Below are 16,250 nucleotides of genomic sequence, written 5' to 3' on the forward strand. Positions count from 1 at the left end.
AGTATGAATTTTATAAGCAACTTCCTGAAGATCAGTGCTACTCAAATTGAATGTAAAAAATGTAACGTAAAAAAAAAATAGAGTTCACACTTCCTTTAAATTATCATATACTGCAGCATAATGATTTGCTTATTGGCTGATTAATAAAATCAAATAATCAGAAAAATTGAATGTTCAACCTCCTGCATCCTTTCTGAAACAACTGGGGTACTGTGCGTAATCAGCCTTCTGTAAGCAATCATCCAAAAGATAAAAGGGTGTTAGCACATGATCACTGATCTTCTATACTTGTTTTATAAAATCTTCGGCTCATATTCAGGTAATACAGAAATGTTCACACATTTTGGCCAATGTGGCAACACTTCCTTAAAATTATAATAATCCTATCAATATATATATATCATTGTTAAGGATTAATACTTTTTAAGAAATATCTGTAAATATACATAAATCTAAAATCTTCAAAAGGGAGTTGGCACATCATTAATACTCTTCTGTACTTCTTTTAATAAATATTCAGCTCACATTTAAGTAATACAGTGAAGTTCACAAAATTGTAGTTGCATTGGCCGAAACGCGTGAGCATCTCTGTGTTACCTGAACGTGAGATAAAAAAATTATTAAAAGAAGTATAGAAGATCAGTGATTGTGTGCCAACTCCCTTTTTTTTCTTAATAAGAGCATTTGAGTTTTGTAATGGAAGGTCATTTCATTGATATGCTAGATTACAATATTGTATATGGTTCAAATATAATAAAATTACTTTTAATGTGATATTAAAGGCATTTTTTTAAAATAACAAACATATGAACCTGCTTTCTGCAGTGGTTTTGCACAGAGCAGACTCGATCCTCCTCTTCTCAGGTCCCCCGCCAGCGCTCCCAGATCCTCCCTCCTGTGAAGTGCCCCTATAGCAAGCAGCTTACTATGAGGGCACCAGAGCAGGCTCGCTCCCGAGGCACTTCTCTGTCTGTCTATTCAGACATAGAGTGCGGCTCGGCCCTGTCCCTGCTCTCCTTGCTGGCTCACTGGCTGTGATTGATGGCGGCAGGAGCCAATGGCCCCCGCTGCTGTTTTAGCCAATAAGGAGGCAGAGCCCCAGAGAGCTGCTGCTCTTGTGCACATTACTGGATTGAGATGGATCTCAGGTAAATATTTGGAGGGGCTGCTGCACACAGAAGGTTTTTTACCTATGAAAAAACCTTGAACTTTAATACCACTTTATACAGTATAAAATCATTTTCACGTGGTAAAATTGTGGAGTCAGACAGCTTGTGAGCATGATTTTAGGTATGGTAAGACAGACACTGGATATACAATAAGGTAGAATATGGATGTACCAATTATAGCATCAAGTCTTTAAAAGTTATATACATGTATGCAAAAAAATACTTTGTCAGTAATTCTAAACAGAACGTGTTTTACAGATGCGGATTGTATACTTAAATGCCCAGATGGTACGTTCCAGAATTCAAAGAACTGGCAATGTGAAAGCTGTCATAAATCCTGCCAGACCTGCCACGGACCATCACCACGAGATTGTGACCTTTGTCCAGATGGGAAAGGGCCATCCTATGGCATGTGTCATCTTGTGACCTGCTCTGATGGACAATACTTTAATGGTATGCTATGAAAAAATTATCTAGTGTAATCTTGTGTAACTGAAATATTTAGTTTTATATAAAGAAAACTGTATCCCCTATTACATTCAATTAAGTACCAAATTGATTAATGACTCTTTTCCAAAGCCTGTGTACTGTAGCTCTTGCTAAATACACATATACTCATTCCAGAACGTATCCTCACCCCCTCCTAATACAAATTATCTTCTTCCCCTACTAGCGCAAATCCTCCTTCCCCCCCAATACTCCCAGGGCTGCTGACAGAGAGTACCACTGGGCCTCTTGTAGAGGGCCCAAGCACACAGGGGGATCCAGACAGCAGGGGGTTTAGATTGGTGGTGCAGGACACAATTACAGAGGAGACAAACTGCAAGAGAGAGAAGTTCCAGGTAACAGCTGGTGCAGTAGTTTTCCTTTAGTTAAATGTTTAAAAACAAACAATCTGCATTGCACTCACACATGTCAGAGCGTTCGTCATATCACAGTCTGTGAAATCCACTGTCAGAATTCTCCCGATCCACGCTGCTCTGATCGCTGAATCACTGGAGGAAGTCGGTACAAGGATAAAGCTGTGGGGAACTCCAGTGACTGTCTGCCTCTGATGATGGAGGCATGGGTAAGCCTCAAAAATGCTCTGATTGGTCACAGTGTCCCAGGATATCTGACAAATCACTAGATTTCCCCGCGACTCTCTCTATCCTTGCACCGGCTTCCTCCAGTGATTCAGTTATCAGAGAAGCGTGGATTGAGAGGATGCTGACAGCAGACTTCACAGATTGTGATATGCCGACTGCTCTGACATGTGTGAATGCAATACAGATTATTTGTTTTCAAACTTTTAATCCAAGGAAAAATGACTGCACCAACGGCTACCTGGTGCCTCTGTCTCCCAGTTTGCCTCCTCTGTAATTGTCCCACACAGTGCCGCTCCAATCCTCCTGCTGTCCGGGTCCCCCTGTGTGCTTGGGCCCTCTACAGGGGGCCCGGTGGTACCCCCTGTCGGCAGCCCTGGTATCTGGGTCTGAGGCAAAGGGAAATCCGGGCACATCATTCCAATCCCGGACTCTCTGGGTCAAAACCTGACAGGTGGCAACCTTATTTGGAGGTTGAATGCACAACAGTACTTGGAGAGCCTGTGATGCAGAAACAGGCTTTAGTGGTGGTAGGAGAAGCTATGCAGAAGCTACTGTTGTGACAAAGTGCAGTTGACATAAGAAGATAGCAGAAGATTAAAGATCCTGGAAAAGTGAACACACTTTGGGGTTGATTTACTAAAGGGAAATCCACTCTGCACTAATATTGCACTGAAAGTGCAGTCGCTGTAGATCGCAGGAAGCTCTGTAGATTTTATCATCCAATCATGTGGAAACAAAATGCTGTTTTTTTATTTTCCTTACATGTCCCCCTCAGATCTACAGCGACTGCACTTGTAGTGGAAAGTGGATTTGCCTTTCGTAAATAACGCCCTTTGTCTCTTTCATTTCTAAGTTTAATATTCATAAATGTTTCTTCTCAAATACAATTAACTTGTGTTTTCTGCTTATATTGTTCAGTGGCAATGAAAATGGAATGTGGACTTTAGACTGTGGCTTTTAATAGCATTTTATGTGTTACATTTTTATACTTTAGTTTCTTGTGCATTATATAGTAAACAAATGTTTGCAATTAAATGCCACATTTATAGTCAAATTTAAAAAAAAATTTTTAGTTCTGAAATGAGGTTTGGAAGAGGTGAGGTTGGGGGGTCATTAGCATTTAGTGAATGAGGTCTGAGCGGAAAATTTTAGAACCTATGTGTCAGGTTTGCTAGTTTGAAATATATTATATATTTTTTTTTAGGGCTGTTACTGATTAAAAATGTTGTGTTCGATTAATAGATTTTTTTAAATCGATTAATTGACTAATTTTGATTAATTATAACGCATCCAACTACTTTTAGCTGATCTCCTTGCAGGCTGATTCCCAGTGCAGCTACCAACCACTGGAAAAATGGATAGCACGATACAAAAAACACACAAAGGCAGCGCTCGATGGGAATAGCATTAAAACTTTTATAGTCTTCAAGTAGGTAACAAAATGAATATTGCACTGGAGATAAAATCTATGTAGCTACATAAACTGTAAAAATGGTGCGAGTAATACCAAACGGTAGCAAAAGCAGTCATAAAAACATGTAGCTAAGTATGATACTGGTATGAAAATGTGTACAATGATACCACTGCTGAATCCAGATGAGGAGGGGTTAATATCAAATTTAAAAAGTGGAAAGCAACTGCGCTATGTGAATAGATGTGTGTATGGATTAATAAGCTGCAGTTATTACGTCAAACAAACATAAAAAAACAATTAGAAAAAATATAACTGCGCTAAACCAAATTGTAGTGATCTCTGTCAGAGAAAACTAAAACGCTACAGTGGGCATAGGCCTAAGTGTATAAGGATATATAAATGTCAAATACACAGTAACATGCAATTCAAAATAAATTTCAATGAGTGACCATTTACATAGTATTTGGGCTCCAAGACCCTGGACGCCCAAAGTAAATTAGTGATACAAAAACACCTCTGGGGTTTCGCCAGAAGTGACAATGAATGTTGTGAAAAACACACGAAAAGAAAATAAAGAAGAAATTAAGACATGAGAAAGTTCATATTCCCAATAACAAAGGGAGGGAAGAAAGTCCGTGTTCGTGTCGGTTAATAACACCCGTGCACTTTCAACCATGCAGCTTTCGTGGTCTAGAATAGCCTTAAGTGAGTCCACCACCAGTATTCGCAAACCGCTTACCAGATTTGGAGGTCCCAACGGACCAAGCTCAGCATGTAACTCCAAAATCAATGGGTATTAGTATCCAGATACAGCAAACTCCAAGTTAGTAATCAAACTCCATGTTAGTATTCATTGAGCCAATCGGAAAAAAATAAAAGAGATGCTTCCATAGCATAAAACCACAAATAACTTTTATTCAAATGAATTTACACAGGTACAGCACTCACATTTCAGAAGAATCATAAAAGCATTTCTGCCGTGCAGCTCCGGCCGGACGCTTGCAGGCAACAGGACCGCTCGTGGAGAGGTACGGTGAGAGGGGATGACACCAGCGTATCGCTCGCTCCGCCCAACGCGTTTCGTGAAAGAATCACTTCGTCTCGGGGCACGAGCGGCACCCTGGGTCACCCCCTCTTATGGGCAACAAACAAACAAATTGGGGCCAAGCCTCGTTCCGAGCCGCGCGCGCGCGATATCTCGATCGATATTGACTGATGGTTAATGCGCTCCACTCTCCATAACCAATGGCTAGATGCCACCGGGAGGGGACGCCCACGGTGGGAGGAGCTCAAACATCTAGCAGCGCGCGGACGAGACCCGGAACTCCCCGGCAAAACAAAGAGCTGAAGCCAAGCCTCGCTCCGAGCTCCGTGCACACGCGCAGTGTCCCGCTCGCCAATGCCAGAACAATGACGTACTCCCTCACGCCACAACCAATGGCTGACAACCGCCGGGAGAAAACGTCCGCAATTGGCGGAACGGAGACATCATGCAGCCCGCGAACGGAACCCGGAACTACCCTAGCTATACGGAGTCCCGGAAATGGATATTGCACCATTCATCTGGGGACACACTTTTTAAAAAGACACAATCTCGTTGTCACACATTGTTTAAACATATACCTGCGTACTGAAAACAATCTGCAAGGTTTCATCATATTTAAAAACCACTAGATCTGGATAAATATAAATATTATTCTAATACTAATTAAAAAATTAATTAAAAATTTGTATAAAAACTATGTGCGTGTACCTATTTATCATTGTGGCATAAGCTAAATCAAGGAATCGGCAATGTTAAGCGGCCACCAACAGAGGGCATGGTAGAAACATTAAAGCTCACAATTAAAAACCAAACATACAAACACTGCCGATTCCAGAGATAAATCATGTCACTGGTACTCACAATGTTACACTAGATCAATTGGTATGCTAGTGTCAGTTTAACTAAAAAAGCCATATATGCATATTACATCCGTCTACATTACTACAGTACTTAATAGTTATTGATGGCATTAGTCCATAAAGGCACCTGCAACATTAATTAACATTATTTAGCAGACCAATCTCTGACATTTTGGTACTGTACGGATGCAAGAGCAATACATAAAACCAATCTGTAAAGAAAGTTTCTCTATAAAACCCTTAAAACAGAAGAATAAGACACGGTGTGATGAGCTTTTGCCACACCACTAGAGCCAGGTTGGTACATCCCTCACACTGCTGATAATGTGAACCCCTCTATTGCTTTTGAAAGAAATAGAAAGCAAGGGAGGGGGAAGGGGGACGTTATCACCTAATAGGGCAAAAAACCCATATCCCAAACGTCCAAAACGAAGAACGAGGGGGGGAGGACCCTGTAGGGACCAGAGAAAGAGGGGGGGGGAGGAAAGGAAATAAGGGGGGAAAACATCATTAAGAATTATTGATGAACGTGTTTATATCGGTGTCCACATTAAGCCCATATGGAAGGTAAGTCCTTAATCTATGAATCCAGGACATTTCGCATTTTGATATTTCCCTGACAAGGGAACTACCCCTCCAGTGGGGTTTATACTTGTCAGTACCAATAAATAGTGTCCCCACTGGGTTCCTATTGTGGACTTCATCATAGTGCCGTGACACTGAGTGGTTTGGGAAACCTTTTCGTATATTCGCTATATGCTTGTTGACCCTTTTTCTCATCTCTCTCTTAGTCCTCCCCACATACTGTAGCCCACACGGGCACTGAAGGAGGTAGACCACCCCCTTTGTAGAACAAGTAACAAAGGGTTTTACCTCATGAGTCTTGCCAGTGCTTGTTGAAACAAATTGCAAGATTTTACGATCTTGACATTTGTTCAGGGAGCATACTTGGCATCTCTTGCATCTATGATAGCCACACAGACCCTCCAGAAAGGTTCTATTCCTCTCCGGGGGGTCTTGAACACTGGGTGCCACACTGCTGCCCAGTGACGACGCTCCCCTAAAAACAATAGAAGGCCTCTCTGGTAATATTGGTGCGAGCAATTGATCGCTCCGCAGAATATGCCAATGCTTTCTTATAAGATGCTTGATGCTCTGATGTTGTGCCGAAAAAGTAGTGATAAAAGGGAGCGTGAAGCTATTCTTCTCCTTTTTCGGACGGTCTTTTAACAGGGACTCCCTATCCACTATGCGAGTGGAAGAGACAAGTTCAGAAAGGGTACTTGAATCATAACCCTTCTCCACAAACCTTTGAGACAGTACCTTTGCCTGGTTGTCATAAGCCTCGACCTCTGTACAATTCCGTCGTATCCTGGTGAGTTGCCCCTAAGGGGACAGCTTTCAACCAGGGGGCGTAATGACAGCTGTCGAGGGGAATGAATGAATTCCTGTCTGTAGGTTTAAAAAATGTGGTGGTTGTAAATCTTTCTCCTACAATTTCAATGTTAAGGTCAAGAAAATTGACCCTAGTCTGGCTGGCTAAGAAGGTGAAGTGGATGCCCCTCGTGTTGTCATTGAGGGACAACATAAAGGTTTCCAGATCGTCCCTTCCACCGTCCCATAGGAGGAGGACGTCGTCGATGTACCTGATCCATAAAATGACCTCAGGTCTGCCACATTTATAGACGACGTCCTCCTCCCATTTGGCCATGAATAGATTAGCCAGACTGGGGGCGTACTTAGCCCCCATGGCCACTCCCCTATCTTGGCGAAAAAAACTGTTATTAAACCAAAAATAATTATGACCAGCTGCAAATTTAAGCAGGGTCATAATAAATTCTATTTGATCAACTGATAGGTCGGTTCCTCGTGTCAGATATAATTTCACCGCCTCAAACCCCAACTCGTGGGGAATGATGGTGTATAACGACGTCACATAAGCCGTGACCATCCAAACACCAGTAATATCAGTTTGTCGGCATGTAGATGTCCCGTGAAGGGAACTATCACAACTCCCAGTGGATGGCTGTAGACTCCCAGGTTGATAGAGAGAAGTGATAGAGAGAAGTGTGAAGCCTCGTACACACGACCGAGGAACTCGACGGGCGAAACACATTGTTTTGCTCATCGAGTTCCTTGTTAGGCTGTGGAGGAAGGCAATTTTCTCCATTCCCGTCGAGGAAAAAGAAGACATGCTTTCTTTTTGGCTCTACAGGATCCTCAACAGTTTCCTTGTCGAAAAATGTACACACGACCGGTTTCCTCGGCAAAAAAAAAATCCCAACAAGTTTCTTGCTGGTTTTTGCCGAGAAACTCGGTCGTGTGTACGAGGCTTAACAGCCCTTGCATGTTGGTAGATAGTGAGGTCCCGCTGGCATGCAGATATGAAGGCACAGCAAAGGAGCCCTTCAGATGGACACGGCAAGCCCCGCCGGTGTCCGTGATGTCACCGGATCTCCGACGGAACTCATTGAAGGCCCAGAAGCCGGCGGAGAGGTGAGTACCAATCAAATGAATTTTGATCGATCAAAAAAATTTAAGATTAATCGAGGAATTAATAGTTAATTTCCACAGCCCTAATTTTTTTCTGTATTTATTAAAATATTTTACAACTAAACATTTTTTTTAACAAGAAATAAACATTTAATACAGGGAGACTCCGTGGTACAATGTGTTCATAGTATGCTGGATGGTAGAATCTCTTCTAGAAGAGAGGAAGAAGGAGGTGTCAAATTTCATTCTCATTCAGCTGGATGTGCATTCAGGGCAGGAATGGAAAGTTTACCACACAAAGTGCATTGTGGCACCACAGTGATTGGTGGTTGTGGCAAAAGGTCATAGTAAAAAAAAAAAACTCACAAATTTGTAAAAAAACAAACAAAACAAAACTAATTGAACTGACTATGTGTAGATCCCTTGTTCCAGTCTTCAGTGCTCCATTTCTGAATGACCCCACAATAAGATCAAACATATCTTATTTGTACTGGTCCAGGGAGAAAATGCCACCAGCCCCGTCCTATCCGGTGTGTGTAATCTGATATCCTGCTATTTTGGTCTTTTTACAACACAATAAAGGAAGAGAGGAAGGTTAGTTACATCCCCTCCAAACGTTGGATCTTTCTCACATATATCAATTTGACTTTATCAAAACTTATTTTCAGTATACTGTATATAAATATGTGGACCTAGTTCAGTACATATGTATGTATGTGAGAAATGTTAAAAATACATATAGTTATTTAAAGTTGTATTTAGGAACATATAATTGTTATTCTTGCTGTTGTATTTTTCCTCCCCAGTGGCAGATGGCAAGTGTTATGCCTGTGATCCATCTTGTCAGAGTTGTTTTGGACCACAAGCACTGGACTGTTTTTCATGCCATTTCGGTAAAGTACAGAAATTGTTTTATAAATTATGTATGTACTACTTTAATTCCATATTAAATAGATTTTTGTTCTATTGGATTTTTTGTATTCTATCCTAGCAGCTCATCTTATTGTAGTTACTTTTAGCACACTCCCTGTTGTTTTTTATTAAATTAATGAAGGCATCATCTTAGTAAGTGACAAGTTTACGTAAGATTTGCCATCATTGGTCTCATGGACCATGAGAAACAGGGAATGTTTTCGGATCAGATGCTGGAATGTTACATGTGTTTATTACCAAACCATCCTTTAACTGGGAATTAAAGTTCGATGGCAGTCATGCGGAACAATGTTATACTGGTAGAACTATTGTGGAATGTCTCATAAAAAGATTCAAGGCCCCGTACACACGTCCGAGGAACTCGACGGGCAAAACTCATCGTTTTGCTCGTCGAGTTCTGTGTGAAGCCGCCGAGGATCTCGGCGAGCCAACTTTCCTCATTGAACAACGAGGAAATAGAGAACATGTTCTCTATTTGGCTCGACGAGGAACTCGTCGGCTTCCTCGGCCGAAAGTGTACACACGCCGGGTTTCTCGGCAGAATTCAGCTCCGATCGAGTTTATGGCTGAATTCTGCCGAGAAACTCGGTCGTGTGTACGGGGCTTCAGTCTTCTTCTCATGGTGGGACAAATTTGGTGCAGCTTCTCTCAAATTGCTAAGCTGAGCCTATGGGGAAAAAAATGATATATATACAGTATATATGCTGTGTATAAATATAAATATATACTGTATATATGCACTGCTCAAAAAATTAAAGGAGCACTTTGAAAACATATCAGATCTCAACGGGCAAAAATCTCATGCTGGATATCTATACTGATATGGACTGGGTAATGTGTTAGGAATGAAAGGATGGCACCTGCAGAGGGCTGAATTCAAAGACACCCCGAAAAAAGTGAAAGAATTATGCAGCAAGCTAGTCCATTTTGCTGAAATTTCATTGCAACAACTCAAAATGGTCCTCAGTAGTTTGTATGGCCCCCAAGTGCTTGTATGCATGCCTGATAACATCAGGGCATGCTCCTAATGAGACGGCAGATGGTGGCCTGGGGTATTTCCTCCCAGATCTGGACCAGAGCATTACTGAGCTCCTGAACAGACTGAGGTTCAACCTGGCGGCACCGGATGGACCGAAATATAATGTCCCAGAGGTGCTCTTTTGGATTTAGGTCAGATGAGCGTAGGGGCTATTCAATGGTATCAATGCATCCACTGCCCTACTGCTCTTCTGACACTATCCATGTTTTAATTAATTATTATTATTTTTTACATTTATTTATAAGAGTGTGTGTGTCTATATATATATATATATATATATATATATATATTCACACACACACACACACACGCATGTGGGTTCGAGTTGTGGTGTTCACACCCTAATGCAATGGTGGGATGCAACCAACCTGTCTCTAATGAGACTTATAGGGTGCGTTCACATATTGGGCAGCACATTCAAACTGAATGGGCCACAATGCACTGCAGGATAGGATTTTTGCATATGGATAGCATAGGGAAGGGGTATCACCCCTGTAACATTTGTTTTGCTGTCTGTGCCCCTGTTCAGAAGATTTCACCTCACTTTCTGTTCCAATGACAATTTGATTTTGAAAATTGTGGTTTGTTGTGGAAACAAGCCTTGGTGATACAGCATCAGTGGAGACCCCTTTTTCCAATGATAACCCTTACAGGAGTGAATTTCCCTTCCTAGAGGTAGATTTCCTCTCACTTCCTGTTGTCTCCCTCCGTTTGCAAGTAGGAGTCGTTTGTAAGTCAGATGTTTGTAAGTAGGGGACCGCTTGTATACATACCTCCCAACTTTTTGTGATGGGAATGAGAGACACTAATTTGCAAAAGTATGTAGGCATAGGACACACCCCCGCCATGTCCCCTTAAAGAAAAATTCTACACAAAAAATTGTTAGTTAAACCCACAAGTGCTTTTTTAACCACTACTATTCCTTTATACAGGGTTTTGAAATTTACCAATGCAGACATTTTAGAAATTGGATGAAAGGTTTAGCACTGGGAAAGGGGGAAAGAAAGAGAGGCTCCAAGCAGGCATGGTGTAGCACAGTTTATTAAAAAAAAGTAAATGTATAAACAGGAATTGCATTTACAGAGTAATGGGGGTGAAATACGAAGGCCAGTGGTGAATATATTCCAGGTTGGTCCAATGGAAACTGCAGCCAGAGCTCCAGGGGAGATGTATGTATTATCTGGCAATCCTGGTAGAGCCAACAGAGTGAGGGATCCATCCAGGGAAAGCCGATGCCGGAGAGACTAGGGACCGCCAATGTAATGTGTCCAAAGCTGGGATGTACGCAGAGAGAGTTCCTCCAGCCAGTGTGGATAAGCTATCAGCCCGACAATCGTGGTAGCCAATAGGGATGCGTTTCCGAGGCAAGCCACGCCTGCTTCATCAGAAATTGGTTGAAAAGTTTAACACTGGGAATCAGTGGGAAACACTTTCTTTAAAAATTTAAAAGTGCATTTTAAATACAACTATATAGATCAGACCAAAATGCAAGGACAATTGAGAAAGAAAGAGGGACAGAGGGACTTTGTTCCAAATCAGGGACAGTCCCTCAAAATTAGGGACATTTGGGAGCAATGCATATATGGCATTGCCTTCTTTATGAGATTGGATTTTTTCTATTTACTTATTACAGGTACTTATGTCGCGCTGACAATTTTTTCTGCAGCGCTTTACATATACAGTTTATATTGTACATTCAGTCCCTGCTCTCAAGGAGCTTGCAATCTAAGGCCCTTAAAGGGGTCGTAAAGGTAAAAGTTTTTTCACCTTAATGCATCCTATGAAGAAACCTGCATCCTGTGAAGAAACCTGCACAGATGTCTCTTAAATCGCAGCCGAAATCGGGACTTCCAGCGGGAGTGAAGCCGTGCGAGTTCAGCTGAACTCGCACGGCTTCACTCCCACAGCCCAGTGTGAACCAGGGCTAAGCCCTGGTTCACACTGATGCTACTTTGAAATCGTGCTACTTTACTTGAAGTAGCGCAATTTCAAAGTAGCAAGGTCAGCGTGATTTCAGGTGCTACTTGATAGACATTTGTGTGGCTTCATACACAGATGTCTATAGAAATCGCACGTGAAATCGGCAAAAATAGTGCAGGAACTACTTTTGAAAATCGGTGCGGCGCCGCAAAATCGGTGTCGCACCGATTGGAACAGTGCCATTGCCGCCAATAGGCTGCGACTTGTCATGCGATTTGATCTCTCAAATCGCATGACAAATCGCTCCAATGTGAACCTAGGCACATACATACAGTATTCTAAGGCCAATTCCGACAGGAGCCAATTAAGTACCAGCATGTCTTTGGAGTTTGGGGGGGAAACTGGAGTACCCAGAGCAAACCCACACAGGCACAGGGAGAATATATTGAAATACTGAATAATGTTCACCGCCATTGTATCTTTTTATATATCTACATTTAGTTTGATTTAATTAGTAGACTAATGTCAAATTATTTCATTAATATTCATCTGTTTGCATATTTTCGGTTTCTGTCAAAACAGTTAATTCCTACTTGATGACAAGTTTTAAGAGGAGACAAAAACATTTTCTAGTCAAAAATGATTGCACGGTGTCTGATTAATTCTGAGTGAGATCATTTAAGATGATTGCCCTATTACAGTGACCTTGAACAAGGTGAGTGTGTACAATGAGGATCTCTCATGCAATTCCTGACTGTATTTCAGGTTATTTTCTGGATGAAGAAAACCAGTGTGTCCCCAGCTGTCCACAGGGATTCTTTGGAGATCCTTTCAGTCAAACCTGTGAAAAATGCTCAGTGACCTGTGAAAGCTGTGCAGGTAGCAGCGAACACTGCTTAAAATGTAATTCCAAAGATCATCATTTGTTTCTTCATGAAGGAAGCTGCCTTTTTGGCTGTCCAGAGTAAGTAATGCTTACCTATGGTATCAAATAACTAGTAAACCATCAGAATGCATAACGGTTGAGCCCACTGCCAGGGGGCACCATAATATGAGCATATGATAGTCCACCTCCCACCAGAGATCTTGTGTTATTGATGAGCGCGGAGGTGCAACTTTATGCAGCGTCTGTAAACACTCAAAGTCCAGGTGCAGTAACAGTAACTGTATTGTACTTGTAGTTTCATACAAGCACAGCTACCCGGTGGGAAGTCAGCCCGACCAGGCCCACTCATAGCATGTTGCAGCGACCAGTGTAACAGCGGTCTCAGATGCAAACGATAGCATCTGTTTCGAGGGATGGAATGTGGCCTGGCCTGTCTGTTCCCAATTGGGGAGGCTTGCAGATAGGTTAGCATGTCCCTGCACTTTCCCTACTTATCTGAAACCTCTCTCTACCACTTATACTGTCCCTGACAGACAGATGACCTGTCCCTACACTACCCGCATGCAAAATGTGCACCAAACCTGGGAGCCAGAGTCTTAAAAAGACCCTGCTTGACCCAAGATGGCCGCCAGAGTCATATGGGGTAGCAGCATCCAACTGGATAGCTTCTCCAGTAACTCAGGAAACCATAAAGGAACCACGTTCCTCTCGACTTCCTCTCCCTCTGCAATGCGGTTGAACACCACCTGCAGTGGAGTGCAGTGGAGAAAATAGACTGCACCTGCCTACAGATGTGGATAGCTACAGATGTGGATAGATTAAGGCTTGCACATTATGTGCAGTAAGCTGCGGCTTTGATGTGAACTCTCACAAAACTTGCAGACCTAGTACTAGTTGGAAGTAAACTCATAAACTTTCATGCTGTAACCCAGCTAGGCAAGGTGTGGTAGAGTAGTTTTAACTAGCGTGTGTTTCAAGGTTACTTTTATTAATGCAACTAAGCCCCTGGTTTGGAAATAATTGTGTATCTTCGTAAAGATTCATTTAGCTAAAATATAATATAATGTATGAGTTTCAGCGCTTTTATTTTTTTGGAAACAACATTTTGCAAACCAGAATTCCCAAATGAATTATATAGACACACAGACAACATTCATTTGTAAAATGCAATGGCTATTGTGTTACTACAGTGTTTTTCAATTTACAAGTTACACTGGAATACGGCTATTTAGTGGCATATGCTGTAGAAAATTTATGAAAAAGCTGTTTTGTAACAAAATGCTTTATTTGTGCAGTGGCTACTTTGGGAATGCTGAAGGCTCATGTGAAGCCTGTGATGGATCATGTTGGACATGTGATGAAAGTAAAACAAAATGTTTGTCTTGTGTGGATGGTCTGTATCTGGAGAACAGCAAGTGCCTTCCAAATTGTTCTCTGAGGTATTATCCAGATGAAGATGGTATCTGCAAACACTGTTCAACCCATTGTACAGCCTGTGCTGATGAAAGAACATGTCTTGGTATAAATTATCTTTACTACACTGTTTGTAGTTTTCAGAGTGTTTTAGCAATGCCTTGTGTGTCATATATTCCTGCCATATAAAATAATTAGTTTTAGTTGTTTTGCATCAGTGTCATAATAGGGGAAAGCTGATACTGGAAGTTTTTTTTACCTTAATGCATAGATTGCACATTACTCACCTAGTGTATGTAGATACAGCTTCCCTATAATGCTGCAAGTGTCCCCCTCCACTCTACACCGAGTACTGACTAATCAAAGACCGCTGATCGCTCAGTTCTGCGTTCCATTCTGAGCACAGAGTAGTGTCTGTCAGTCACCATTCTCTGCTCTGCCCCTCCAGCATTCGCTGGAGTGCCACACTGTGCAGGGGGTGGGAGCGGCTGGCTCAGGCTCTCAGCGACACACTGAAAGGCTGAGCCAACTGCTAGTCAGGAATTTGGGTGGCTCCTGATAGTATTATGAGGATCCCTGCAGAGTCTGGATCAGCTCTGTGATGTCAGCCAACAGCGGACTTTAGCTTGCTGTCAGCTGAATCTGGGTTACAGGAGTGCAGACACACAGGAGACGTGTGGCCAAAAGTGCTTTGGCCATACTTCTTCTAGTATTGCTGGAGGTAGAGGGGACAACCAGCACAGACCTTGTAGCAACCTTTGGCATCTATCCCTCAAAGGGCAAGCACCCCTGGAGCTCTAGGCAAGGTTCTACTCACAATATCCAGGCACAGCTCCCAAACAACTTCCCTGCGACATTCTTCAGTGAAAGGGTTCCCTATTTCAGTCATGCTTTACAAACGGTATCTTCCAGCAAGTTTCCTTAAGTCCAAGTTCCCCCAAAGCTGTTAGCCCAGTACATGCTGAGGCCTAACAGTTTGTCAGTAACACAGGCTGAATCGCAGGAGTAGAGGCCCAAAGAGGGAGAGCTCCGAACATTCCCTTACAGTCCCAAACATTTATCTTCACCCCAGCCACACCTTCTGGGTCAGTCCCCCAGGAAAGTCAAATAAATATTCATAACTCAGTGGCTAACCCTTCTGCCCTAGTTCTAAAAGCTTATTGCAGAGGCAGACAGGAGCGATTAACCCCCAGGCTTAGGGATAGAACTGACCAGACCTAGAAAATAAAACATCTTAGGCAGGGGTGCTACAGGCATGAGATGCCAGCAAGGTAAAAAGGCAATTTTGAGCAGGAATTAACTTGTGCAATATTATTATTATCACAATATTATCACACACCTACTGTTACAAGTTCTGGTACCAGATGGTAACAAACTGTTTATTTTAGTAGGGGTTTAATCAGAGGTGGTGGTGGTAGTGTTGGTGGGGGGGGGGGGGGGGGGGGGCGGGCACTTAATTAAAAAGTCAGTCATTCAAAAAGTGATATTTGGTGTGATATTTGGAGTTTAATCCACTAACTGTCATCTTTGTCACTATTTTGACTCCCCACTGTGCGTTCACACCTTGGAGTTTCACTTCTTTAAATTAAAGGCATATTATTGGCAATCAACTGGATTCCAAATGTGCTGCAAATCTGACAGATAGTATTTTTGCAGCAACCTGTCCCCAAAAAGAATGTTTTTTTAAATTTTACTTGCTCATGGTTGGGTAGTTTTTGCAAAGTGAAATTGAATCTCCCTCACTGGGCTCCAGTAGAAAATTCAAAGTGCAACTTTGTTTGCAAAGTGAATAAACTAATTACATTTATTAAATCAACTCCTTAGTGTATTTGTCTAAAAAAACTGTTGTCTGGAGATACTTAAAGAGAAGAAAATAGTCTACCCTTCCAAAAATGTCCACATTTTACATCAGGCTTACCCACCTTTTAAGTATTCTGGACTCCTCAGGGAATACACTTTTTAACAAAAAGTCAGCAATGGCAGCTTCCAT

General features: G+C 42.0%; 1 protein-coding gene across 1 annotated transcript in view; it reads left to right on the forward strand.

Annotated features, from left to right (window-relative positions):
- LOC120931412 (proprotein convertase subtilisin/kexin type 5-like) overlaps positions 1-16,250 on the forward strand; it is a 113,216-nt gene that overhangs the window by 18,410 nt on the left and 78,556 nt on the right. Inside the window, exons 6-9 of the mRNA XM_040342823.1 lie at positions 1,428-1,622; positions 8,876-8,962; positions 12,727-12,925; positions 14,143-14,366. Of these exons, the coding sequence (XP_040198757.1) occupies positions 1,428-1,622; positions 8,876-8,962; positions 12,727-12,925; positions 14,143-14,366 (705 nt within the window). The remainder of the gene's footprint in view (positions 1-1,427; positions 1,623-8,875; positions 8,963-12,726; positions 12,926-14,142; positions 14,367-16,250) is intronic.

Source organism: Rana temporaria, chromosome 3 (assembly GCF_905171775.1).
Source record: "Rana temporaria chromosome 3, aRanTem1.1, whole genome shotgun sequence".
NCBI classification, from domain to species: Eukaryota; Metazoa; Chordata; class Amphibia; order Anura; family Ranidae; genus Rana; species Rana temporaria.